Consider the following 26,544-nt stretch of genomic DNA (forward strand, 5'->3'; position numbering starts at 1 on the left):
AGTCATGAGGTCACTAGATTAAATCATCCTCTCATAAGCGCATTCTAGCAGTTGGGTTTCCTTCAGCAGCTCTCACACGGTTCACTTCAAACTCATAGGCTTCAACAAGAATTTAAATAAACTGGACAGAGGGAAGATCACAGGAAGCCCCAGTCTGCGCCCGGGCAGTCTTCCAGCCTTAAACAGACTTCTCCGAGAGCAGGACAGGAATAGGAGCTGGAAAGTCGTGCAGCAATCCCAGCAGTATTGTGGGAATATGGATCCTGTCACATGGCAGCTCTATAGGATTGCCAAATCTATGAGATGGCAGATGATCTGAAAAATAAAAAGGCTCCAAGAAAACAAAATGGCTCAGCTGATTTTGAGATTACCATCTCTGATTATGGTCATTAAATCTGATTTAACTAATCATCAAGACAGGCACGTGCCAAAATGAATTTTCATATCACGATAATTACATTACTTATTATCACAGGTTAAATTATGACAAGACGTTTCTAAGCATTACCAGATGTTTAACTATAAAAATTCATAAATGTAGAAATTTCATCAGAAAGAAGTGTAAGAAGACAGAACGGTTTTCATGGAACTCCCATCCAAATGACAGTATCAAAGTCACTGTATTCGAATCACCCCAGCATAAAATCTTGTAAATATTCTGGTATATTGTGTAACAAATTATCTGAAATGCATCTGCATGACAATGGTACACACTTGTAGTGGTGCACACTGTAATATCTGGTGAGTGGTGTTCTTTTGGTCGTCCCTTTCCGTTATTGGATGTATACCTTCATTAGTAATAAACAATTATTACATTTCTGCTGTTAGGAACTGACAACAGGATTGGGGTGAGACTGACAAATGCATTGATACAAGGCACATAGATAATCTGCAAGGATTCATAACCTAGAATCCAAGACTGTTTGCACTAGAGTGCTTGAGTGATTGTTTTGACGACAAAGGCAAGTTCAAACCTAAGTGCATAAAAATATAATGAGTTGGGAACTCTGGAAGTAATACGACCAATGATCGGAAACAACACAAGCCATTTCAAAGCCAAGTGCATAATTAATAATGCAAATACATTACAAACCAAGTTATAACACAAAAAGCAGTCACAAAAGGTCTTTACCAGAAAGCATTTAGGACAAACGGATAAACGGTTGTTATTAAAGAGAGAACTACAAATTTCTCCTTTTTTCCCCTCATACTATTCAGATGCAGTTTCTGTTCCTACTGTTTAACTGATACATGCAAAAAACAGTTCCCGTAGAGTCAGAATGATGTATTAGTTGAACTATACAATGTGCAGATAAGCGTTTATCATGCTGCACTTTTAAGTGTTTCTGAGGACTTATAATGCTGCTTTTATTGCTCTGTAAGAAAACCATATTCATGAATGTGACGCTGTAGTGTGTTCTACACAATGCATTTTTATTTTCATTATACTTGTACAAGTTCAATGTTGTTTACTTGCAACCGTGATTTTTCGAATCCGTATGAGCTATGCATGTATCAGATGACTGTGAGGAAGTCCTGCACAAAGCGAATTGGGAAGCTATTTAATCTCAACCAGGCGAAGTGTGTCTGCTGGAGTAGGAAGTACAAACCTGCAACAAGTATCAAGGGAGCGCTTTGATGATGGTTCCTTTAAGATGAGTGAGAGTGAGAGCGTGAGCGTGAGAGAGAGAGAGAGAAAGAGAGAGAGCGAGAGAGAGAGAGGAAGCTAGGCTCCTGCTGAGCAAGATTTTCCAAGTTTCCGTGGAAACAAGGGACAGAAAAAGACAGACGTGAAAGTGCCACAACTGGCAGCATTTGGTTCACTAGACACGCCTCACTTCTGCACCAGACACTCCTCACTTCTCCAACAAACGAAAAGATACACCATTATGCAACAACGAGTCATAACCCTGACTCAGAATCTTAACCGTGGAGCCTCCACTGCCTCTGCAGACTCACTCATTATAAACACACACTACTTACACTGCAACGATAAAACAGTCCATCCTTGATACTCTGGAGTCCTGAGTACACTTAATCACACATTTAGGACAAGTAATAAACAGCAAGAAAAATTCTGACCTAACTTTTGGGTCATGGCAAAACACTGCAAACGTGTCAAAGAACCTGAACACATTTTCAGCGGAAAAAGGGGTGAGTCTATAATAATATGTGATTGCATACGTGGGACTTGGCCAAGAATATCAAAGCCTTTAAGAGACGTTCTATAGACATGAACAAACGGCCATAATATTGCAGATGGCTGCCCATGTAAATTTCTTGCTGCGTTCTCTCCTTAGAGGAAAAGACCAGAGTAGGGGACAACACACATCACTTTTTGTTATTTAAAATTCAGCTGTGCATAAAATCAGTATACTGCAGAACAACTACGATCTGCAAAGTTATATGCATGTTCCCTTATAACTCTGGAGTCATTCTAGGGGACTCAGCTGAACTGAGAACACTTTAATAACTGATGTATGAACACCATTTGCATTTCTCTCTACCTCTCAGTACATGTGTATTGAACCAAACAAACAAATTCAGCATTATTCAGAGATGAGATGAGTCATAACGCTGGGATGTTATGTCTTGAAATTTCACTTATTTTGGTAAACTCTTGTCCACAAACTAGACACAGGTATCAGCCAATTTACATTTGTGGTGGACATTTGATCCAAAGCTTCTTACAAGTGAAAAATACAAAGCATACAGCTGAGCAGTTGATGGGTTTCCTCAAAAACATGCCTCAGTGGCTCTCTGGAAATCCAGAAACTTGAACTCATAATGAACTCATAACTTCTGATTCCTGGCACGTAATCTTAAACAAGATTAATCTTAATCTTAACCTCCTCTGTTTCAGATATGTTCTCAGTCAAAAAATGACTCAGTCCAACCATGATACTCTAGAGAAGCAGTATAGTCCTGAATATACTTAATCATTCAGACAAATAATAAACAGCAAGAAATTTCCTGACTTAACCATGGGAGTCATGGAAAAGCAATGAAAACATGTCAACGGAAGTGTGCACTAACATTCACTCATAATACAACACTATTTAAAGATTCATCATTCTCACAACAACATGGAGTTCACACAATAATTCACAATAACCACATCTTTGTGGTCAGACACTATGGACAGTTGTTCACACAGTCAAGCACAAAAACTGTGGTTGTCAACACTCCCATCAACAGTTACTAGCATAGTGTGAAAAATAAACATGTTACTAACTCAAGAAAAGATCTAATGCAAGCTTACATTTTGCTCATTTTCCCACATACGTTCTCTCTTTCTGATAGGTATGACTGACTCACTGTTAACCCTTTTTCTTTACAGGGCTCTAGTGGTGTTTTGTGCTGTTTGTGTGCATATTCTGAAACTGCGCTACACTTTTCTACTACAAAAACAGAACATGACGGTCAGCCACAAATGAAGAGTGACTCTGATAAATGTGACTCTGTTATATGTAGTCAACTACTTACTTGTAAATGTAACACATACTCTGTTTAACATGTATATTTTATTACAAAACTAATGCACAATTTGGAAGATATGTGAAAATCCTGTATGCCATAAATGACATGCATACACCTATTTAGATTTTCTACATCACACAATACAGTGGTCATTCAGCCAGAAACCTAGGTATACTGATGAATTTCAATACACTTATATTATGTGACTAAAAGTGTAACACAGGATCTTAAAAACTGGAATATTATACAGTGAAATTCAATCTGACCTTGTATAGATCCGCTATAGGAATGGCCAGACCACAGCTGTATAATCTACATCTGTAGCCAATCACTAGCACCATTCGAAGTTGCTAGGACAAACAAACCTTCTGTGAAAGACTGATACCAGCAGTACCACAGCTCATTGCATAAAATCCTGTGCCCATATGGCCCGGCTTTAAGATCACAGCTTCAAACAAAGTTGCCCAACACATGGCCTGACACTAATCCTTAATCTCCATAAACATGAACCACAGATAGATATATTTCTGTTTAAATACGATACATAGAGATACTATATGTGACACTTTATAATCACATAACACTTCCAAGTTCACAAAATCTAAAACCAGTCATTCATTCAAGAACTACAATTCCTGGTAAATTCTCAACTGGGAACTATTCTAACCACACATATCTTTTTTATGAACATGTATTTAGATAAATTATGTTTCAGTTCCTTTTCCGCTGACACTAGGTGGCTTTTTGAGAGCCAGAATCCAGTTGGTTCAAATATGTCCATCCATCACCCAGTAGCTCCATGATGAATGTACCACCACAGGATGCGATTACCAATACAGACAGCCTAGACAGTTACTGCAAGCCAACATGAACAGGACATAATAATAAGATAATTGAATTATCTCAGTATTTCTCTCAAGAATAAACCAGTTATTTTAATGAACTTTCAACTGGCCCACCCAAACAGCTACATATGTTCCGAATCTCTGCTCCAGTCAGAGCCTATAATCTTCCAACCACATGGTGATTTTTGTAATGATCACTGGGCATCTGTTATGACAGTATACACGTTTGGTAGTCACTCTGCTGCTGTGAGGGTCTCACTGGGATTTTAGCCCAAATTGCACACCCTGCTAGCTTCTATGTCAATTATTTCTGCTCATTGATGCTCGAGTGACTGGAACAACTGGGTTGGAACATAGCTGTCACATGTAGATTGCAGTGTGGCTCTCTACTGGTGATGTATTCGACATGATTATAACCATGATGCTATTTGAGCTGCCACAGAAACCATGAAAATGGGGTTCTTAAGAATTTGCTTTAGCTTTACATTTATGCCTTGAAATACCTTGCATTTTTCCTCATTCAAATCAACAAACCATTCAAATCAAACAAGCCAATGAACCAAGTTAATCTAACCCAAGTAATCAAAACACTGAACCCAACTCAACCAACCAAACTGACTAACCACATGAACCCACTCATTCCAAAGAAACAAATTTACCTAACTGACCAAACCAACTCAATCAATCCACTTAACAGACACATTAAACCAACCAATCTACTGTAATTACCTAAACCAACCTAACCAAATCAACTCAATCCAACCAAACCAAACTAATCCAACTCACCCCAAACAACCAACCAACCAAAAAAAACCCCCAATTTAACCACAAGAACCCAAACCAGCAAACAAAACCAAGTAACACAGACTAATATATGTAGGATTTCACTCACAAATTACATGCATATGAGGTAAAAAGCCAAAAACAGACCTTCAGGCTACCATTAATTTTGCTTCTTGTTGCAGTACAACAGCTGTTTTCCTTATTCATATCAGTAACTATATATGTATTCATAATATCTGAACATTAACTTGGTCAAAGAATCTCAACAATAAAAGTGTTTGCAGAGCTAAATACAAACAATACTCTGGGCCTACATTTATGTCAGGCCCTTTGAAAATAATATGCATTTCAGTCATCCATGTAACACTGACAATTTGGCCAGAACAGTTTCCCAGAAATATATAACTGAAACATAGAACAGCTTCCTTTGTTCTGTCTGTTTTATTTTCAATACAATACTGGTGTTAAAAACAGAACTTTGAAATTTGAGCAAGGCAAGGCTTCAGTTATCTCTTGAGGAAATTGAGGTCAGCCACCTCAGTACTCAACCTAGACCTGCATATTACAGCCGGGTTGTGGAGATAACCACTGGAAAAAGAGCTGGTGTTTCTCATCACTGACTCTTTTATATCTTGTGTTCATCCTGACCAATCTGAGTAATTCAAATGGGTTTTTACAAGAGATGCACCGATACTAAATTTCTCAGCCGATACCGAAAACCGATTATTCAGAGTGACATCGGCTGATACCGATACCCGATAGTTCTGCATTTTATGCCTTCTTATAAATAATTAATGATTGATTTAAAAGAATTCTGAAAGATATGCAAATAAAAGGTTTATTCTCTCCATTTCAACAAGTTGTTTCACAGTAACTGGTCTCACAAACAGAAAACTCATTACTCCAATTAACATTAACACATTAACTAAATTCTGAAGATTAAAAAAAGATTTCTTAGCTTATTGAATGTTATTAATCCATATTAACATTGACTGAATTCTAAAAAACATTCACTCACCACAAACAAAAGGATTTCTACTTCATCATCGGACATCAAACTAGTAATATATAATATAACCTTTTTTTATATATTAACATTAACTGGATATGAAATATACTACTCTACAAATATATTTTTTTGTGCAGTATATACTTTTTTGTCAACTCATCTTCATTTAAATCTTTCAACGGTGTACTGGCCCTTTAATTCAGCGCGAGGGCGAACGGGCCGCGGGGGGCGGGGACTGACTCGACGCTGAAACTTCGGCGTCATAAAATTTACTTCTGGTGTAAAATTTTAGCAGTGCATAGATTACAGAGCTTACAAACTGCAGTTTTGTCGTCATTCCACACAAGACATCTTCTTTACACACAGCATGAATTCGATGCGTTTTCCTGCCCTCTTTTGATTGACAGGACATAATCGGCCCTGATCATCGGATGTTTTTAAACTATCGGCCGATAGCGGGAAAAAGAGCCTTTATCGGCCGATACATTGGTGCCTCTCTAGTTTTTACCAATCAAGGCAATCACATTATCTAATAAACATATGGAAATACTGATATATATGTCCCAACATTCTATCTGGTCTTGCTTCCTGCATTTTTCATTTGCTCTGATCTGAATCGGAGTGTCTATTCCCATACCCTGCCTAGTCTTCCAAACGCACCACCACCATTTGTTCTCCATCTGCTGCCACATGTCAACACCCAACCACCCCCTCCCGCCCACCTCACAATGCCACTCTGACTATCATGCTCTCGTTTAACTCCTAGTTTGTACAAGTTATTTCCATATGCCTATTCTTGCACTGCATGCTGCATACACAAACTCTGAGTTGGGATGTGGTGACACATTGGTTAAGACACTGGGCTTCTGATCCAAAGGTCAAATCCCAGCTCTGCAAAATTACCACCGTTAGGTCCATGAGTAAGTCCCTCAACTGCTCATTTGTATCCTGTCTAAATCCTTATCCATGTTGGATAAAAACATGAAGCAAATGTAATTTCTTCAACTGCAATTCAGTGCTGTTGCTGCAATAAAGTCACCACTTCACTGCTTACAATTCTTCATGATTCTGTACTCCTGGGAGAGTTGAAGACATTGGCCACTGCTGTTTAGCAGTGATGTATCAGCCCAGCTGTGCCACCAACGTTTCTCACCAATGTTTTTCACCTCCAGTTTTTCACTTCCTTCTTCTCTAACTCCTTGAGCTGAGCTCAGCAGTTCCGGGAAGACACCCCCACCTCTTCCAACTAGCTCAGTTTACTCAAAAAAATAGAAAGAAAGACAAAAGTTATATTGCCACCCCTCTGGACCTGCAAGCCATCTTGCTCCCACACTAGAAGAGAAAATAACATTTCAAAGTGATTAAAAATCCGGAGGATCCAAGAGAGCATTTTTTTAGACTAAAAAAAAAATAATAATAAAGACTCTGCAGCAGTATCTATTCTAATGAGGCAGCCAGAGACAGAAGACTGCAGTCGTTCAGGTTCTGCATGTCTATCAGAGTCAGACAGATGAGTGGATTTATGAGAGCTGTAGAAGAAAGAATAGGTTTTATTAAACCCCATTGCACACTCACTGACAAACAGCAGTTTCATTGGGATAAATGATTCTGAAGGAGAACAGAAAATTTTTATGCCTCTTATTCGCATAATCACACGGGTTGGAATTCTCTCTTTTAGATTATGCCATTCCTATGGCATAGCTGCTTATTTTGGTGGTGAGAGGCCATAATAACAGGATAGAAAGCAGTGGCTGTAATTACAGTAATAATGACTATGAAGCAGCGGGTGTCAGGATGATCAGCATACACACAAAAGCTCCGTGAAAATACATATTTCTACAACTATAATGATCCAAGAAATTTCATCACACCCCCTAACTATGTTTTAAATTCAGTCATTAATACCCTTTTTCCGTTTCCAGTTGAGAGTACACGGCACACCTTTTTGCTGCCACTTATCACCAGAGCTTCTTCTTTCTTTGTTTTTTTTCTTTTGTATATATGTTTGATGTTTGCTTTTGTGTCTGTCTTTTTATTTTATTTATTTATTTACAGTTTTAATGTTTTTGTTCATTTTCTTCATTAATTTTTGGCTCGCTGGCTGCCGGTTGTGACAGAGCTCTAGATCCAAGCTTGTAAGGCTACCTTGGATTTGAGAAAGCTGCTATATAATTTATTATGAAAAAAAGATTCACAGCAGTGCTATTTTCCTGCTCCCTGTTCTCCTTTCTTCTAGGGGTCTATCTAAAAGCCCAGAGCCTTTACCATTCAAATCATGTCCTTCAATGATCTCGGAGTCATTGTCCAAGCCTGGGCACTCTTTCTTGGCGCATCACTGAGCGCTTCATAACACTGAGGTCTTTAGGGCTGAGTTGATGTCCTTGCCAGATAATGTTGGTCAACAGCCCAAAAGCTGGACACAAAATACAGAATGTAATAAAATAAAACAGCCGTAATGGGTTCTAATCACATTATTTCACCTCGGTGCAGCTCTCCTGTTTCTGGCCTGCTTTGAGATGGAGGAGAGAGAATGGGATGAGAGCTCACCACTGATGAGATTGGCTTCCATTATGGTGCCATTAGCAGACTGACAAAGCTTTCTGTAGCTGGCCCTTATGGTTCATCAGGCAGTTTTTGTGGACTGTGGCTTTGTACCAGCATGGTTTAAGGGGATGTGCATGAAGACACTCTACATTTATAATTACTCACCACATTTCTTTCACTTTCACAGAAGGGCATGGTTCTTATGAGAAAGATCTTTGAGGCATTTTCTCATATTGCATGGCGGAGCATATTAAAAGACCTCAGACCACTGGATGGAGATGGATGAGAGCGATATACTATGACCATATGGTGTGAGCTAGGTTAGAGTTCTTTAACAATTTTCGTAGATAAATATCCTATTCTTGTTATGACTGCCAGGTCAAACCAATGGTTACTATAATGCACTTCTCAGCCTAAGCCGCAGGAAGGTAGCTAAACAAAAACGTAGCAACTTTGCAGCCCCTTTGTTTAGCTGGCTGTTTTTTTCCAGGCATTTTCTTAATATGCACTTTCTAGATAACAAACCCCATTTCCTATAGACGTATGAGGAACAGGAAGAGGGAGGGCCGGCGTAATTGTGAAAAGTGCAAAGCAGGCAGGGAGGTCACTATATAAAAAAAAAAATATCAGAAATACTCTTTTCAAGAAACAGGACTTTTCCAAGAGTGTGGTCACCAGAGATTGATGAGAACCACTTGCCAGGTCATCATAGTTCTCACTTGATCACTTTTATTCATACAGCTTCCAGTTCAGCATGTTAAAAACTTGACCTCTTGAATTTCAACTCTGAGCTTGCCTAGCTGTGTGGGCATTTTGTTATAATTAAACTAAGCCCTCCCTAAAACAAAAAAAGCATTTGCATAGTCTTACAGTCATATGTTATAGCTGTATGGGAGACATTGATGTTCCTGTACATGAACATGACCATCTGAAACTACCTTCAAAACATCAACTGAAGAGAATACAATTACAGACATTTAGTCATTTTCAGCATTTATCCACTGGTTGTGATTTAACTCTCAAAAGCAAGCAGCAACAGAGAAGGCCGTCAGTCTGTATTATCAAAAATGGCATAATGAGGTGGTGTAATACCTGTGAGAAGGCCTCCCTGAAGGAGAAGGGTCTCTAGGGACCCTTCACCCTGCTTAAAGGTGTAGTCTGTACATTTTGTAGCTCTTTTTATAGTGTTTCCTTCAAAGCCACATAACCAAAATACATGCCCATGTCTTTCTAGGCTAGACCATCTGAATGTTAGAGGTGCAACTTTCTGAATTGACAGGTAACGTGATTGACAGGCGGTTAGAGACACCACCTCTTCCAGATTGGTTGGATGTACCCTCCACCGATAACATTAGAGGTGGTGAAAACAGCTTGATGCTATACACGGAAGCCCCTATGAGCAAAATGAACCAACCAATCAGCCATTCAGTATATCAGTTGTAAACTATGACATTAGCTGGATTAATGGATTTATTTTGATATCTTTATATGAACTAATATTTATAATTAGAATTCTCCTTTTTTAATGAGAAGCATTGAGAAGCAGTGCTGAACATGAACATTTACTTTCAAATTATTTTGAGATCACTGATTTCACATAAGAGATAATATTCATGAGTGAAAACCTCCATTGTATTACTGGAAAAAAAAAAGATGGTGACATACAGCAGTCACACCCAAAGTGAATTATCCCTCTAAATTATTGTCTGGGTCTTTGTAATGCTACACAGTTTGTGTTGGATTACTGGAAAAGGCCAGGCAACCACCAAACCAAGGCTAATGATACACAGGGTGAGTGTGTCAAGAGATAAACACCTCCAATTTCACTCCACCACTCTGCCAATTTGCTTTAATCACATTTGCTCTGTTTATTTTAAAGATTCCACACTCAGTCTACTCTGAACCACATATTTCTTATTTGAGCTGTGCAGCCCGAGAGCAGCCAACAAAATAACAGCCAATCAGCCAAGTCACATCTGTGTTGTCCTGAGAAAATTGCTATGTGCCCATTGCTTGATAAAAGAGTGTGATGTAGCAGGCAAGATCAGACCTGCTGTGTGTCTGGACAACTGGGCCTCACTGCCAGCACTGAATATAACAGGGAGAAGTGGTGAATCAACATTCCTTTACTGTGTCAGAGACCTGAGTCATTTCAAGTGAAGTCTTGGATGAACAAATCAAGTGAAACTGTTTGTTGTTACCTCAATTCTGGTAATAATGACTGTGTAAGGGTTAGTCACACTTTCTGCCCCCATGTCAGTGAATATTGTCAGTCATTTAGGTGTTTAAATTACTACTAAATTTTAGTGAAAGAGGCTGGACTTAATACTTTAGTGTCTTAATTAAGACAATGTATTCCGACTCATCCAAGGGGTTTCAAGCATTCAAGGATAAGCCATGAAGCCTCTTCAGTGTTATAGGTAGTGTCATTGTGACTTACACACTCTGTCAAACTATCACCAAGTATAATGACATGTCAGGTACAATAAATGCATATTCCATTTGCATATGCAGTGGGGTGTGACCTTATTTCCCCAACACACACACACATTCTTCATCTATATTCTTCAGTTAGACCCACCTATTGCATCCAGTGACCGCTTTAACTGTAAAAAAAAAATCATTTATAATAAAAAATAATAAATAAATAAATAAATAAAATAAAAACTCAGCAGTTCCATTATCTCTACATCTACATTAATAATATAATGATAATTTTAGGTTGTGATTTCCACCTCTGCGTACACTCTTACAGTTTCTACACAGAACACTACAACTGAGGGTTTCCCTTTCAGAAAAGGCCCCAAGCAGAACTCGATCAATTGAAATATAAAACCATTAACCATCCAAAATCCATTTCAGGAACCATTTTACTAAGAATGTGGTATTCCTCAACCTTATTTGTTCTGAACACTTTTACTTAACAGAGTAATGAAAAAATGGTTAACTCTAGGTGTGATTTCAATGTTTATATTTTGGTAATGTAAAGCCTTTAATGTACAATGCACATTTGCCAAAGAAAAGAAAAAATGGAAATCCTTAGGACATTGAATAAAGTATATATTCATTACTATACTTTAATTTCTATGATATCAATGGTGGGTACTCCGCATATAAATCAAATGGTTCTCTTCCTGTATTGTTGGCACCATTAAACATGTAGAGCTCCCACACCTCCTAAATCCCAAAGATTCACAAACAAACTGAAGTATGCTCAAATGGTTGGCAGATGATTTAGCAACATTAGTCATGTAGCTCCATTGAAAAACTAAGCCAATACAAGCCAGCGAATTCCACTCAGGGATTTTACTTTGCAACATTTTATACAAAGTGTTCATGATGTGAGTTGTTCAATACGCTTTCACTGTGAGATATTTGACAATCTTGTAGAAGTATATTAACCCTAGAGATGAATTTATGGTATTTAGTAGTGATAGTGATGACCGGGCGAGCATAAATCGAATTGCTTGAATACATTCATTAATTAAATGTAATGAAAATGTATGGAATATTTCGATTTTTATGAGAAATTCAGCCTCACTCTTACTTTCTCATGGGAAGATGAATTCACTTCACCACTTCACTGTACTGGAAACTTCATACATGTCATCCAAATCTAAGCATGGTCTCTTTGAATGCTGGCATTGTTCTTATCAGGCGTGTTATTCTGAACTAAACCATTCTCGATGTTCTAGGTGAAGTCCGTTATGTAAATTAATTTGTGCTTCTCCCACTTCTGACTGTTACACATCCTGTATACAGTGCTGGTTGTTTCGGTTGTTTGTATCTCTCCTGGTACTCTTATAATCATGATCTGACCATGCCGTAAAGACATTTCTTTCCATTGTGTATATTTACATTAAGAGATTTGATAGATAAGACACACAAGCACATGACATTGCCCTGTACAATGACCTTTACTGCTTCAAAGCTATCACCACTCTGTGGCATTTGGAAACAGGAGAACAGTCCAATTTTCAAAGGAAATGAAAAATCAATCTAGCAAGGGTCAATCATTTAGAGAGGGTTTTTAAAGTGCACCCACAATGATAGAATCAATGTTTCATCTAATGAGCTAGGGGTGGGGGTGATATGGCCTTCAAGTATGTTTTTTCTTGAGAAACCTAAAAAAAATAATCTTTGAAGGTGGGGAAGTAGGGAATATTGCATCAGCTTTGCTCAACGTTTCTCACATTTGCTAACTTTGCCGAACAACCTTGGTTGCTATCAAAGCAAAAAATGAGCGTATGATATGAAATGAAAGTCATTGTTCATCTGCTGTGCTGTGAAAAGCTGTGCTGAGCGGAATGCTGACCTTTCATCCATGAAGTAGACAGGCATAGCAAAGAGAGCTCTGCTGTGTGAAGAGCTTTTAAATATAGGCTTTGGTTTACCAAATAAATAATATTAAGTCTGCTAAGTCAAAATGTTTAAAAGACAGGAGAAGCTTAGCCCTACTAGTCCATTCACACCAGCTGCTTTTGTGTATTTCTGCATGGCAACTAATCAGTTCTGGAGAAATTCTGGCTATAAATATAAACTGTAGATTTCTTAAATGGTACATGGTCACTTTAAGCATTAAAAGTGTTGAAAGCCTACCTAAATTGAATCTTGCTCAGATTTACACTAGAACAATATCTGTACTTATTGTAAAATCCCATGGTATATGAGTCGAGCAGATGGTGCAGAGGAAGGGCAGAGGTTTCAATATAAAAGAATACTTCCCTTTTCTTGAACTACTGCACTACCAAGCAGTTCAACAAACATTCACACACCTGCCTGAGCCTAGACGGTCTCTGCTTTCACTGAGTAATGAGAGAAATGTCTTTCTGAAAGGGTATTATTGTATTCTTTCTCCCCTTCTGATGTTCTATTACTCTATTCTATTTTATTCCCACTTACAGACCCACATAGTGGCTAGTGTCCAGCACCGGGATTCGGTCCAATACCAATATACGGTATGTCCATTCATGCGTAGTGGATAATGCATTCGAGCACGCTATCCATAATTATGTGCCAAAAGCCCACATTGGCAACTTGAAAAGCTCTGTTAAAGAAATCACACACAACTGGAGAAGCATCCAGAAATGTGAATGCAACTGGGATTGAGACAAAAAGCCTCAACTGCTGATCAGTTGCACAAAAAGATGAGATTGGGTTGTATTAAGGATTAGACTAAACGGCGTTTAGAGCTAAGCAAGAATTTGTTTTTATTTCCATTTAACGTGTGTGGCACCACAAATTAATTTTAATCGCTTGTTAAGAAATAAAACCTCTGAATAAAACCTTGACATGAGATTAATTGATGGCTCTACCATGACGGATTTATTCCAATCCATAGCAAACATGTTTCTTTCTTCCCTAGCATTACAATGTTTATTAAGGATTTCATTTTTCATAATCCATCTGATACACTCTGCCATTTCAGAAATTTGAATAATCTCAAATGCAAGATTAATACTAATCCTGAACTTAAATTTATTTAAGAGTTTACAGCAATGGAGCAACACGATCAAAATTGACTGTAAAAAAAACAAAAAAAAAAAAACAATATTAAATGTTGGTTAAATGCAATACTGGTCATTATTTAAATAAGCTTTCAAGTTTGTTCCAAGTTAACTAAAAGATAAGCCTTGATTTAATCCAGGTTAAAGCTTAATCTTTGTTAGTACAACCCAGTTGGAGGTAGTTCATTTCATGGTGCGTGACCACAGCATTGAAATACACTCAATAATCTTTCCATTTGCTAAACGCAGAGCAATGCTGACACCAGAGCTGAAACTCTCACAGTCATTCAGTTTCATTTCTGTCTTTCATTTAACAGTCGTTTTGATGAGGAGTACAACTTAATGTCCACAGTGCAATAGCCAATGTTTGTAGATAAGGGTTGGAATCATTTAAATTTCTGGTAAAATAGTGCACATGCAATAATTCAAACATGGCAGTGTGAATATTTGCAAGGTGTACGCTGTCTCCACCAGAAACACAGGTGCAGTGACTCAGTGTAGAAATCCCTCAGGCACAGCAGCACATCAGTGAGAAAAAATCACTGTACAGCTTAACTCTGCCTTCCAAAATGTCGTCTGTGAGGAATAAAACATAACAGGGTGTGCTGTTATAGGAATATATTCAATGACAGAGTCATATTAATGGTCTGACGCAAAGCGGGGTTACTGTTATCAGCCCAAGTTGATTCTTTTACAATGACAGCACGTCCCCAAACTGTATTATTCATCTTATGCCTCAACAATTTGCCATCCATTACAATTTATTATTTATTAGTGAACAACCCAACACAGTTATCCGTACATAGTTATATTTAATGTTGTGGAACACCCATGAGAAAAGTTAGTTCCTGTTATCACTTACGTTATAACAGTTATAAACACTCATTTCGTTACCAGCTTCTTTCTTTTCTCACTTGTTAAGTTAATAAGGCAAAAATGATGCAGTTTGTCATGTTAGCGAGAAACCAGAATATGCAAACTCCTTTATTCTGAAGACTTTCCCACTGCAGAAAACTGTTACAAAATGCTGACACTGAAGACTCCTTACATAAAGCTTTTTTTTTTTAAACAAACAAAAAAGAAGCCTCCTTACAGAAAACATCAATATTTCAATGATGAGACGTTTTTATCTGTTAAATAACAGGTTTACACAATGTATAAGTGGAGCTTCTACCATACAGAGAACTCTCCCTGTGATTTGTTACTATAGAAAAAAAAAAAAAAAGTTACGAGGTAATATAAACATGTTTGAATTGATTCATAAGAAAATGAATCCATCTTCTGACAAATCAGATTTCTAGAGTCCAACAGTGGTATAAATAAAACTAAACAGTCACCCCCTATCACATCACCTCAATCTCACTGTTTTGGTTTCATTTACATCTGAGACATAAGAAATTTCACATTTAAACTGCATCCATTGATCCTTTCATATCAAATAAGGTCAAGTGTGGTCTAATATGACACAGGAAGCCAGTAAAAACAGGGTATGCTCTCAGAGTTTGTAAATTAAATCAAACTTTAAGACTAATTTCAGAAGCATGGCATGGCGTGGCTTTTAATACTTCCTTTTTCGCTTGGGGGAAGCCTGGTTCGCATTGCAAAACAAGGTTTTTCCCAAATGTCCTTAAACACATAGTACATAAGAAGCAGAAAAACGTATCCTGGAAAGCATATAGTCTCCAAAAAATAACAGCATAAAGATCAGCAGATCTGAGAATCCAGAGGAGATGGGACATGTTGATTGTGGTTCTTTTTTTTAAACCAGGAAGATGGTATCCTATTGTGTCCCTACTTTATTTTAAGCAAATATGTGGCTTTTTAGGAGGGGAAATATTAATACTTCCTTTTCACAGATAACAAGGTGGAATTGACGACTTCTGCTATTTTTCACTTCCTGATCGATATCTACCAACAGAAGAGGGTACAGAATTCTGATATTGTATTAAGGGGTGGGGGGGGGGGGGGGGGGTGGGGGGGGGATATAGGCTCAGTGGATACTTAAAAGGTAGTGTTAGATAATTAACTTCTTATGATGATTAACACCTTCAAATATCAAAAAGCTGTTTTATAAGGAAGATCAGTTTTGTCCTTTTTTAATCAGGGGAAATTGCCTTCCCTCGTGACTCTCATTCAAATCAAACCCTGCAAATAATCTGTTAAATTACTTATGATGCCTATTACTGATGTTTTCAATAAATTCAATTCATGTGTAGCTAAGTAGCTTTGTATGCATCAGATGTTCATGTAAAAACAACTAGTTCCAAGCAGAGCAAAGCACATACCGACTTAGGAGAATATTATATAGAAACACTGTATGTCTTCATAGGTTTTGCAGTGAAGACGAAGATAACTAAATAATAAAAGGGGGGAACTGGTTTCTTTTCTTTCCTTTTAAACGAAATTAGACTCCAGAATCACTTTAAAGGAAACCACCACCCTGAAACATATTAAATATGTTTATTATGAAATATGTGTGATGTGATTAACAATTCTGGTGTAAACTTGTTGGCAGTTGTCTACCGCACTGACATCACAGGGAGGCATTGCTAGTGCAGTTACATGTAAAATGTAAACAATCTCAAACAATCAGAGCAAAAGCTACTTCTCTCACTTACCATTTTCTAACGATGTTCAGTGCCACATTAATGAGAATTCAAATGTTACGCCGAACACTCAGCTAGTTAGTGATCTACTAGATGACGAGCACAACGGCACTGATGACAGTATTAGAATGAATGTTTCAGCTTTGGAAGCTGGTCTGTTTGAGCAGAGTGTACGGATGAGGAGGTGAGAGAGCCGGACAGACTAGAGGGCTAAAGTGCTGCCGCATCGTTCTCTTTAGGTAGAGATGAAACGATCCCACTGGCACCACTAACAGCAGGCAGTCAAACTGCATTTTGGGTAATGTAGGAAAACGTTGATCAGTGTAAAAAGAGACCAACATGGCAATGAAAGTAGTTTAAACATAAAACGTCAAATTTAATTTCAAGACAAATCTTAGACTCCAGTGATGATCACATATTACATTACTCATAAAGATTAAGATGCAAGTCATTTAGGCAACTGAATTACACCCGTTATATATCAATGGATCATCATTAGTTGACCATTTTAGAGCTATACCTTTCTACCATTTGTACCTTTTGTACCTTTAATATGCATGTTGTGTACCTTTAAAGCTGTACTCTAAAAACTAAATCATTTTTAAAGGTACATGATGGACATTACACTATATATCTCTGAAACATACACAGTAAAGGTACACAAAATGAAGGTACCCTTGAGGGTACCACCCCAATGACAAGGAAATGTAGCCTACTTTCTCATAATGTAGCATGCTTAGTAGGAGTGTAGTGTATTTGGATGAAATGTGCCTCAGATGTAGAGGAGGAGAAATCTATTGGACTGGAGGCTGGAAGGCTCCGTCAGTTGGTGTGATCAGTGATGGATGGAGTTAAAGCCGCACCAACTGGTGCTAGAAGAGCCAACAAGTGCCTGGGCATCACATAACCAACCAAAGAACGGGTCAGTTATATTTGTCTGTTGTTGCAGCGATGCTTTTTAAAGCGGGTGTGTATAAACTGAGTGAATATGATTACATTCCTCTCCAGCAAACCGCATTCCTCAGTACACACGCGCTGCGGCACAAACCCGCACACCAGCCAACTTTCAGCTCACACGCATGAACCTGTGTGCTGTTTCTCCTGCCATCGCAACATGTTCATTCTGCAGCAACTTTCTCAGGGATTAAGAGTCAGACGGAAGAGCACTCACCCCGAAACGACCATCCGTAAAGCCGCGACTCCAATAAGCGCAGCTCCGCAGCAGCAGCACCGCACAACACGCACAATGTGTATGTGTGTGTGCGGGAAACAAACAAACAAGAACCCGCAGATTATTCTGTTTTCAGTCTGTGATCAAAACTGTCTGCGATCACTCTGAGCTCCTCTGAGCTGTGACTCGCCATACAGCGCATACCGGTGTGTAGATCCGCAGACTCCAGACAGCCACTCCTCCTCCTCTGCTCTCACACTGGGGAGGATTAGTAAGGAGCCCCGCAAAGCCTCATGGGAAGTAGCGTTTTAGCGCTTATACCTCTATCTATCTCCAATGAATAGCCTACAAAGCGTTTAAATGTTTCTCATCGCAGTATTAATGCTTCAGTACACCTACGAATCTGTATTACTGTATGTAACGCTACTTCTGCCATTTGTGTTCCACTGATACATAGATACAATGTCCTCCACAACAATATACGTGTAATGTTGCAGATAAATATCTAAGACTTTTTCCTCAAGCCCCGCCCACTATAATTTCCTCTTCTTCTTATTATTATTTTGTTTATTTATTTATTTTACACATTTTACAAGTAGCACCACGGTGACTTAGTGTTTAGCACGTTCGCCTCACACACCTCACACTCCTCACACCTCCAGGTTTGGGGGTTCGCGACCCACCCTGGCCCTGTGTGTGCATGCTGTGGGGGTTTTCCCCAAAGACATGCATGGTAGGCTGATTGGCATGTCCGTAGTGTGTGAATGTGTATGTGCGATGGATTGGCACCCTGTCCAGGGTGTACCCCGCCTTGTGCCTGCTGCTACCTGGGATAGGCTCCAGGTTTCCCCTGCAACCCTGAAAAGGAGTAAGCAGTATAGAAGATGGATGGAAGTAGCATCAGTATAAAAGTATTAAAGTATTTTAACAATTGGCTACTAACATTAAGTAAATACAAGTTATTTTGTGTGAGGGATTTATATGACATTTAATAAATACATAGATTAAAAAAATATATGCTTTACCTTTTGTTTTGAATCAAGTGGCAGGGGGACCTCATCTAAATCTTGTATCTCTGTTCACGAATGACTATCATTTTGCTTCATATTTGGTATGTTTTAACTGCTTCTTTTGTTTCTTTTCATTTTACATAGGGAATCATCAAATTTTTAACTCAGAGCAAAACGATCAAATTCGGTTTAGCAGCTGTAACTTTACTTAGAAACCAGCGTTTTTAACCAATTTTTTTGTTTTTTACTATTGTCTCTTGTCTGTATTTAATTTGGTTTTATTCTGTTTTCTATTTCACTTTTCTTTACTCTGTTCAGCACTTTAATCAGCTTTGCTGTTTTAAATGTGCTTTATAAATAAAATTTACTTACTTGCTTACTAAACAGTAATATTTTCCAAATCTTGTTCAACCCCCCAAGAATCATCCATTATAATGTCCCACGACATTCACTCAGCACTGTTACCTCAATACCTTCACCCATATAAACTATTTGGACTATTCCACAATATTCAACAGGGGAACTGGTGGTTTTAGTGTTTATCGTGTTTGCCTCGCACCTCCAGGTAGGGTGGTTCAAGTCCCACTTCCACCGTGTGTGCTCCCCATGCTTTGGGGGTTCCCTCAGGGCACTCCAGTTTCCTCCCTGAGTCCACACACTGTCCGTAGTGTGTGAATGGTTGTGTGTGCCATTGTGCCCTGTGATGGGTTGGCACCCCATCTAGGGTGTGCCCTAACTTGTACCCAGAGTCCCCTGGGATAAGCTCCTGGCCCCCCCTGACCCTGTGTAGGATAAGTGATACAGAAGATGCTGGGAGAACAGAAAGACAATGGGAAATAATGTAAGTAAGCAGAATACAGCCATTGTCAGAAATGAAACCTTGTGGGGGAAAAAAAATTATATTGTTGCTTGAGATGGGTTAATATTTTTCAGATGGTTCATATATTCAATGTGGAAAAATTATATTTAAAAAATATAGGGCTAAATGACACCTTGGTTGTGGAAGCACCCACCTGCTTCTTCAGCATGCCCCAACAAACTGACTATGATGTCATTTAGACAGAAGACATAAAAAAAGGGTGAAGTTTGCTATCACTGTGCTACTTTCACGAAATACTAAATGCAATGGTTCTAAGATGAGGCCTTATTAATACACATATACTATAATAATTATTTTAAAGCACTGAATATGAATATGCTAAATATGCACTCACCATATTCACTAAACTGAATATGCAGAACTTTGGCTTTTATGTGCCTCCTTTACAGAAAACCTCATACAGCCCTGTATTTAGAACAAACAGCACTGTAAACCCAAAATACCATCTTTAACCCATATTCTTAAAGCGTGACCCCATGTCTTCAGAGTGTTGACCGATTGCATTGTTGTGTGGTAGCTTAACTAATTTTGGACTGCATGATTCAGCTCTGACCACAATTGTTTGTAAAAAAGGAACCAGCCTTCAGGGGTATTTAATAGGAAACATGGTCTACAGTCATTGGTCTAAATATAGTGCACCCAATGTACAGTGTGTTTGCATACACAGGAAAGAGAATCTTGTCAACGGAAATGACAAATGCTGAGTGGAAGACTAAACTATACACTCAGAGGCAAAATATATTCTGTGTTCAGAGATGGTACTATCAAGAATGTGCTCTTTGTAGATGGAAAGGTGAATGTAGTAAACTAATTTAACTTATTTAAGGGTAATTGGATTCCAAGGACCATTGTTGTGCCTCTGAAGGTAAATGTATATAATTTATACCTTGGTGAATTAACATGTGCATCTACAGAGTTTTTTTTTCTATGAAGGAAGATGTCACCTTGTCATGTCTCTGGTACCATTTAATTCATCTAGAAATTAGCTGAGTCATGTTTGACCGTCTCTCCCCCTTTCCCAAACACATAGGCAATTCATCTGCAGTACTGCTGCAGTCCTGGGAACTGGTTCTAGTGAGTCCAGTGTGAAACCATGATTAAGATTAATTAGCATCTGATGTTTGCTTTCTAAAACTGAATTTATTATGGGTGGGATGCATTTTGATTCACACCGAGTGTGTGTTGTACTGTAATGTGAACAAGCGCATAATCAGCATCAGCTTTCTTAGTAAGGATTTTTATTTTAAAATATTGCCCCTCATTACAGATAAAAGGACCTGCAAAATATTCAGTACATACTGTACGTATGTTCTAGATTCAGATCTACATTATGTAAAATATTTTAATCAGCAATTACATATTGTGATATCAGCACTCAAGGGACTGCAGAAAAAAAAAAGTAGAAATGCAGAAATGTTAGACTGTTGTGACTTGCCCAAAGCCAAACATGCCAAGAATATTGTGTTGATCAGCACTGCCAAAATATTCAATAGGGCCTAATGTTTTTGGTAAAGACCCATGGAATTGAAAATACAAAAAGAGACATACATACTTATATTTATTTGTTCATTAATTCATTCATCTTCAGTACCTTATATATCCTGGTCAGTGTTATGGTGGATCCAGACCCTATCCTGGGAACCACTGGGTGCGAGATGGGAATACATACTGGATGGGATGCTATGGCACCACGTGCAGACACATTCACAGCTAGGGGCAATTTTGGAGAAGTGAGAGAAATATTATTATTATTATCCATGCATCCATCCTGGACAGGGTGGCAACCCATCATGGGGCACAATCGCACACACATCGTGCACATACCATGGACAATTTGGAAATGCCAATAAGCCTGCAACGCATGTCTTTGGACTGAGGGAGGAAACCGGAGGAAACCCATAAAGCACGGGGAGAACATGCAAACTGCGCACATAGGGCAGAGGTGGGAATCGAACCCACAACATTGGAGGTGCGAGGCAAGCAATAACATAGACATTAGTCATATAGGAAATGACCAATGTATCCTGTAGTAATTAGACTGTAGATTGTAGAGCTATATTGCAGACTGTGTGATTGGATTAGATTGTACTAAGACTGTAGGCAGAAATGAGAAATTACACATTTACACAATGTGGCGTTTACACGTTCATGCAAATCCTAAACGTCTTTCGCCATCTAGTGGTCACAAAGCATAACTAATTAGCGCCCCCTATTGTACCGTGTTATATTTTCATAGCATAAACTACTTTTTAAAACCAAATTATAGACGTAAAAAACGTTTTTAAAAAACCCCAAAACAAAACAAACAAACAAACAAACAAACAAACAACAACAACAAAAACATTTAAAACGTTCACATTCCTTTTCAATTAAATATTCACATTATATTTTCAATCATTGGTGCTACACTGAAAGGTTATACTATGAACGTAGAACAAAAATGTGTTAAATACGGTAGCACAAATAAGAAAAAGTGAAGGCGTTGTACAAAAATCAGCACTACTCTGGAGAATATACCTTCCCCATGTACAGTGTTTGTTCCATGTGCAAATTATTCATTCATCCATCCATTTTCTATACCGCTCATACTTCAGGGTCGTGGGGAACCTGGAGCCTATCCCAGGGAGCATGGGGCACAAGGCGGGGTACACCCTAGACGGGGTGCCAATCCATCGCAGGGCACACACACACACACACACACACACACACACACACACACACACACACACACACACACACACACACACACACACACACACACACACACACACTACGGACATGCCAATCAGCCTACCATGCATGTCTCTGGACTGCGGGAGGAAACCGGATTACCCGCAGCACGGAGAGAACACACACACACATACACACGCACCCACGCACGCGCGGTGAGAATCGAATCCCACCCCTGGAGGTGTGAGGCAGACGTATATATTGTATATACCTCCTCAAACTTCACATACACATATTCAGTATATTCCTTTGTATCGCTATTCTATTAGTCTACATAGCCACTTCAGGATAATTATATTATATTATATTATATTATATTATATTATGTTATGTTATGTTATGTTATGTTATGTTATGTTATATTATTCACGGTTAATTAGGCGCACTACATAGGGTATAATAATAAAAAAAATAATACAGCTTTTACACCATGTGACGCACTGCATGACGCGCAGGTCAGAGTTCATGGTGGAGAAACATGGCGGCTTCCAGAGGATCTGTGGTGTTAAAGACGGTGAAGAAAATAACCGTACAGTTTTGCCCGTTTGAATCCAATGTTCGCGCTACACGGTATGATTTTTTTTTCTTTTTTCCCCTTACTATGAGGCATATTTGAAATGCTGGTACAATACATTGTTGTGGTGGTGAAACTCTTCGTGTAGTTCGTGCCAGACGCAGCACAGCGCTCACGGAGCAGACTGAATTATTTATGTGTAAATAAATGATTGAATAAATAAATGACCAGCAGTCATATCATGCTTGTTAAAACAGAATTTATTTCACTTTTGATTACTGTGTTTAAAAATATTAAAATGTCTTAACGTATGTATTACTGGGCTTGCTGCCCCTGTTAACAAATCTAATGTGGTAGATAGGGGTCATCAGAACATATCAATTAAACCTATAATAGTCTCTACACCACTGGACACCAACTGTCTTCTTTGAGATCTGTCTTCCTGCAGGTATTATCTCCAACCAAAATCTAACAGACCTGTATTAGTTGATCAAGAACTTATTAAGCTGATGATTAGATGGTCAAGTGGGCATGATTGTGGTTGGAGCTTCAGGATAGTAGATCTCCAGGAACAGGGTTGTGACCACTGTGCTACACATTTATCTTTAAAACTGTCCAGATCTACAATATCCTGCTGCATAGTTAGCCACTAGTTAAAGGAAACCTCCAGCCTGACCCTGAAACACATGAAATACAGTATATGGCCAAATTTTTGTGGACACCTGATCATCACCTGCTCTTATGCAGTTCTTCCCCAAAATGTTACCACAAAGTTGGAAGAACCCAGTTGTCTGGATTGTATTTGTGTGATGTAGAATTACAGTTTCACTTCACTGGAGCTAAACCTGTTCCAGCATGACAGTGCCCCTGTGCACAAAGCGAGCTCAATGAAGACATGGTTTGCCATGGTTGGATTGGACTACTGGACACCTCTGGGATGAACTGGAGTGTTGACTTCACACCAGGCCTTCATGCTGGACATCAGTGCCCAACCACTTTTGCTGTTGTGGCTGACTGGATAAATCCCCACAGCCACAGTCCAAAATCTAGCCTTCCCAGAAGAGTGGCGGTTATTATATCAGCAACGGAGGGATCAACTCCATATGGCCATTATTTGGGAATGGGATGTTTAATGGTCAGGTATCCACATGGTATTAGGCCATGTAGTGTATGTTTATATTGAAATATTTGTGATGTACTGGGTGATTCTGGTGTTATTGGTGTGTGTGTATATATATATATATATATATATATATATATATTATATGTATGTGTGTATATATATATTATATGTATGTGTGTGTGTGTGTGAGAGAGAGAGAGACATCTGGGGATGGGGGTTTGAGGCTTGCCTCCACCCTGTGCACAGAGTTTGCATGAAAAATTTTCTCCCCGTGCATCAGGGATTTGCTCCGGATACTCTAGTTTCCTCCCCCAGTTTAAAGGCTCATTGGCATCTCTAAATTGCCCACAGTGTGTGAGTTTGTGTGAGATTGTGCTCTGCGATGAATTGCCACCTGGTCCAGGTGTCCCCCACCTTGTGCCCCGAGTCCACTGGGATAGGCTTCAGGCTTCCTTGGATAAGCGGTACAGAATATAGATGGATGGATAAACACTGGACAGCACTGAAGATCACAAGTTAAAATAAAGATGCTAGTCGTTTAGGGTGGATTTTTCCCTTAACTGCTCGTACCTCCTGTTTATCACAGGAAGTCGTCATGAGTAGGATTTTAGGTATAAATTGTGGAACAGCTGCAGTTCTTCTGTGCTAGAATTTATTAAAAATAATTGTGCATGTAGATGTTTTGCTACACTCAGCACTAAGCTCTGTTCACTGTTTGTAAATAGACATTGAATTACTTTGTTGCAAGCAGGAAAATGCAGGTTAAACACCATTTTAATGTAGTGTATCTTTTATTGACACAATCTTTCCATCTTGGGTATTTTTCTTTCTTACATTTTTCCATCAAAGTAATTAGAACGGTGGTATTACAGTATTGTTCCACACTAGGGCAGGGCTATAGGACAATACAATAACAATATCATGAAAATTGTCACTATGAGATATGGTGGGTTCCATGATTTAAAAAAAAAGTACAAACCAAGATATTAAAGCGGCTGATTTGACGTTTAAAATTTCTAAACTAAAAAAAATATTTATTTTCCTCATTGTTAGTGTTTGTTTTTGTTTAAGACATTTAAAAAAAAAAAAGTCTTACTGTTTTGCAGGTAGTGTGTAGAAAACCTGTATCATCATGACACATCGTATAAATGGCTTCATGTTGTGATACATCATCCATGTTGAGCTGATGCAAACTGCCTATTTTGCATAATATTTAGTTTCAATATATGTTTTATTTGTTATTTATAATGGAAATCCTACACGTGTCATTTTATATGTAACTTAGTTGCAGGAAAACATTTTGTACTTTTTGTTATGGGCTGCTAACGTTTCAACAATTCTTGGCTTCTTCCACAGAGACTTTCTCGCCTTGGTTGGATCAGAAAAGGCCAAAGCTACAAACATGAACTGTGAAGTTACAGCAGAAGTGAAACATGACCGGTCAGAGCCTGTGATTGCCGTCACGTTCAGTAAGTGACCTCAGTTATAAATGTTCATTGTGTGCACTCTGACATAGAATGATTACATAAAGTACATCAGGAAATAATTGTCTTGCACTTTAGCCGTATTTGTCATTATATTATAGGTCACGGTTCTTAACATGACTGTGCTTTTGTTTTCAGTGGATGGTGAAAGGTTAGTCATGAAAGGAGCCCAGCTGACAAGCCAAGAGATGCTTTCTGCTCTACAGACACGCTGCATTGCTAAAGATCCTCAGTCTAAAGCCACAGCGAAGAAGTAGATGTATATTTGTATAGGTGTTGTGTATATTTATTAACTTTTCATTAAATGAAACTCTCAAATTCTCAAGCTGTCTTTCAGTTGTTTGCATTGGTGGTTTTGATTTAAAAGAATGATTGACTATTTAATAAATATTACAGTTCATATTGCATAAAATATATAAAACCAGTGACTAGAATACATGGCATTGGAGTGCGTGTGACAGTTCTTTTCCAAGACAGTTTTTGCCCATGTCTTACCATTGCTTCAGTGGATAATCTCACCTGGATGCTGTAGACTTGTTCTTACAACCTGCTGCTGTACTCATAAAGACAGTCCTGTGCTCACCTCAGGACCCGTATTCACAATATACTAAAACTGAACATCTTTTCAACACTCTTAGTACTGTTGTTTTCTACTCTACACCTGTATAGTGTAATGATTGAAATAATCTCACAATATAGTGACACCCAGAAGAGGATGGGTTCCCTTTTTGTCCTCTCAAGTTTTGCCAATCATGTGGCAGCAGCACAATGCATAAAATCGTGCAGGTACATGTCAAGAGCTTCAGGTAACGTTCAAATCCAACATCAGAATGAGGGAAAATGTGATCTCTGTGACTT

At 38.5% G+C, this 26,544-nt stretch overlaps 2 protein-coding genes across 2 annotated transcripts in view; one reads left to right on the top strand and one right to left on the bottom strand.

The window, feature by feature from the left end:
• The window catches only part of pag1 (phosphoprotein membrane anchor with glycosphingolipid microdomains 1), a 47,790-nt gene extending 29,603 nt beyond the window's left edge, over positions 1 to 18,187 (bottom strand). Inside the window, exon 1 of the mRNA XM_017454309.3 lies at positions 17,946 to 18,187. The gene's annotated coding sequence lies outside the window, so the exon portion shown is untranslated. The remainder of the gene's footprint in view (positions 1 to 17,945) is intronic.
• A 4,833-nt stretch (positions 18,188 to 23,020) lies between these two features.
• On the top strand, positions 23,021 to 26,011 carry mrpl53 (mitochondrial ribosomal protein L53). The gene is made up of 3 exons (XM_017454001.2): positions 23,021 to 23,135; positions 25,559 to 25,671; positions 25,825 to 26,011. Exons 1-3 carry the CDS (start codon positions 23,044 to 23,046, stop codon positions 25,941 to 25,943), a joined length of 324 nt encoding a protein of 107 aa, XP_017309490.1. The 5' UTR covers positions 23,021 to 23,043; the 3' UTR covers positions 25,944 to 26,011.
• The last annotated feature ends 533 nt before the right edge of the window (positions 26,012 to 26,544 follow it).

This window comes from Ictalurus punctatus, chromosome 24, assembly GCF_001660625.3.
Source record: "Ictalurus punctatus breed USDA103 chromosome 24, Coco_2.0, whole genome shotgun sequence".
In the NCBI taxonomy this organism is placed as follows: domain Eukaryota; kingdom Metazoa; phylum Chordata; class Actinopteri; order Siluriformes; family Ictaluridae; genus Ictalurus; species Ictalurus punctatus.

Bases quoted from the DNA above. Each gene is read 5' to 3' on its own strand.
- mrpl53 (XM_017454001.2), top strand. From the start codon at position 23,044: ATGGCGGCTTCCAGAGGATCTGTGGTGTTAAAGACGGTGAAGAAAATA. The intron at 23,136-25,558 runs GTATGATTTTTT...CTTCTTCCACAG, and splicing joins TCCAATGTTCGCGCTACACG to AGACTTTCTCGCCTTGGTTG. The intron at 25,672-25,824 runs GTAAGTGACCTC...TTTTGTTTTCAG, and splicing joins TGTGATTGCCGTCACGTTCA to TGGATGGTGAAAGGTTAGTC.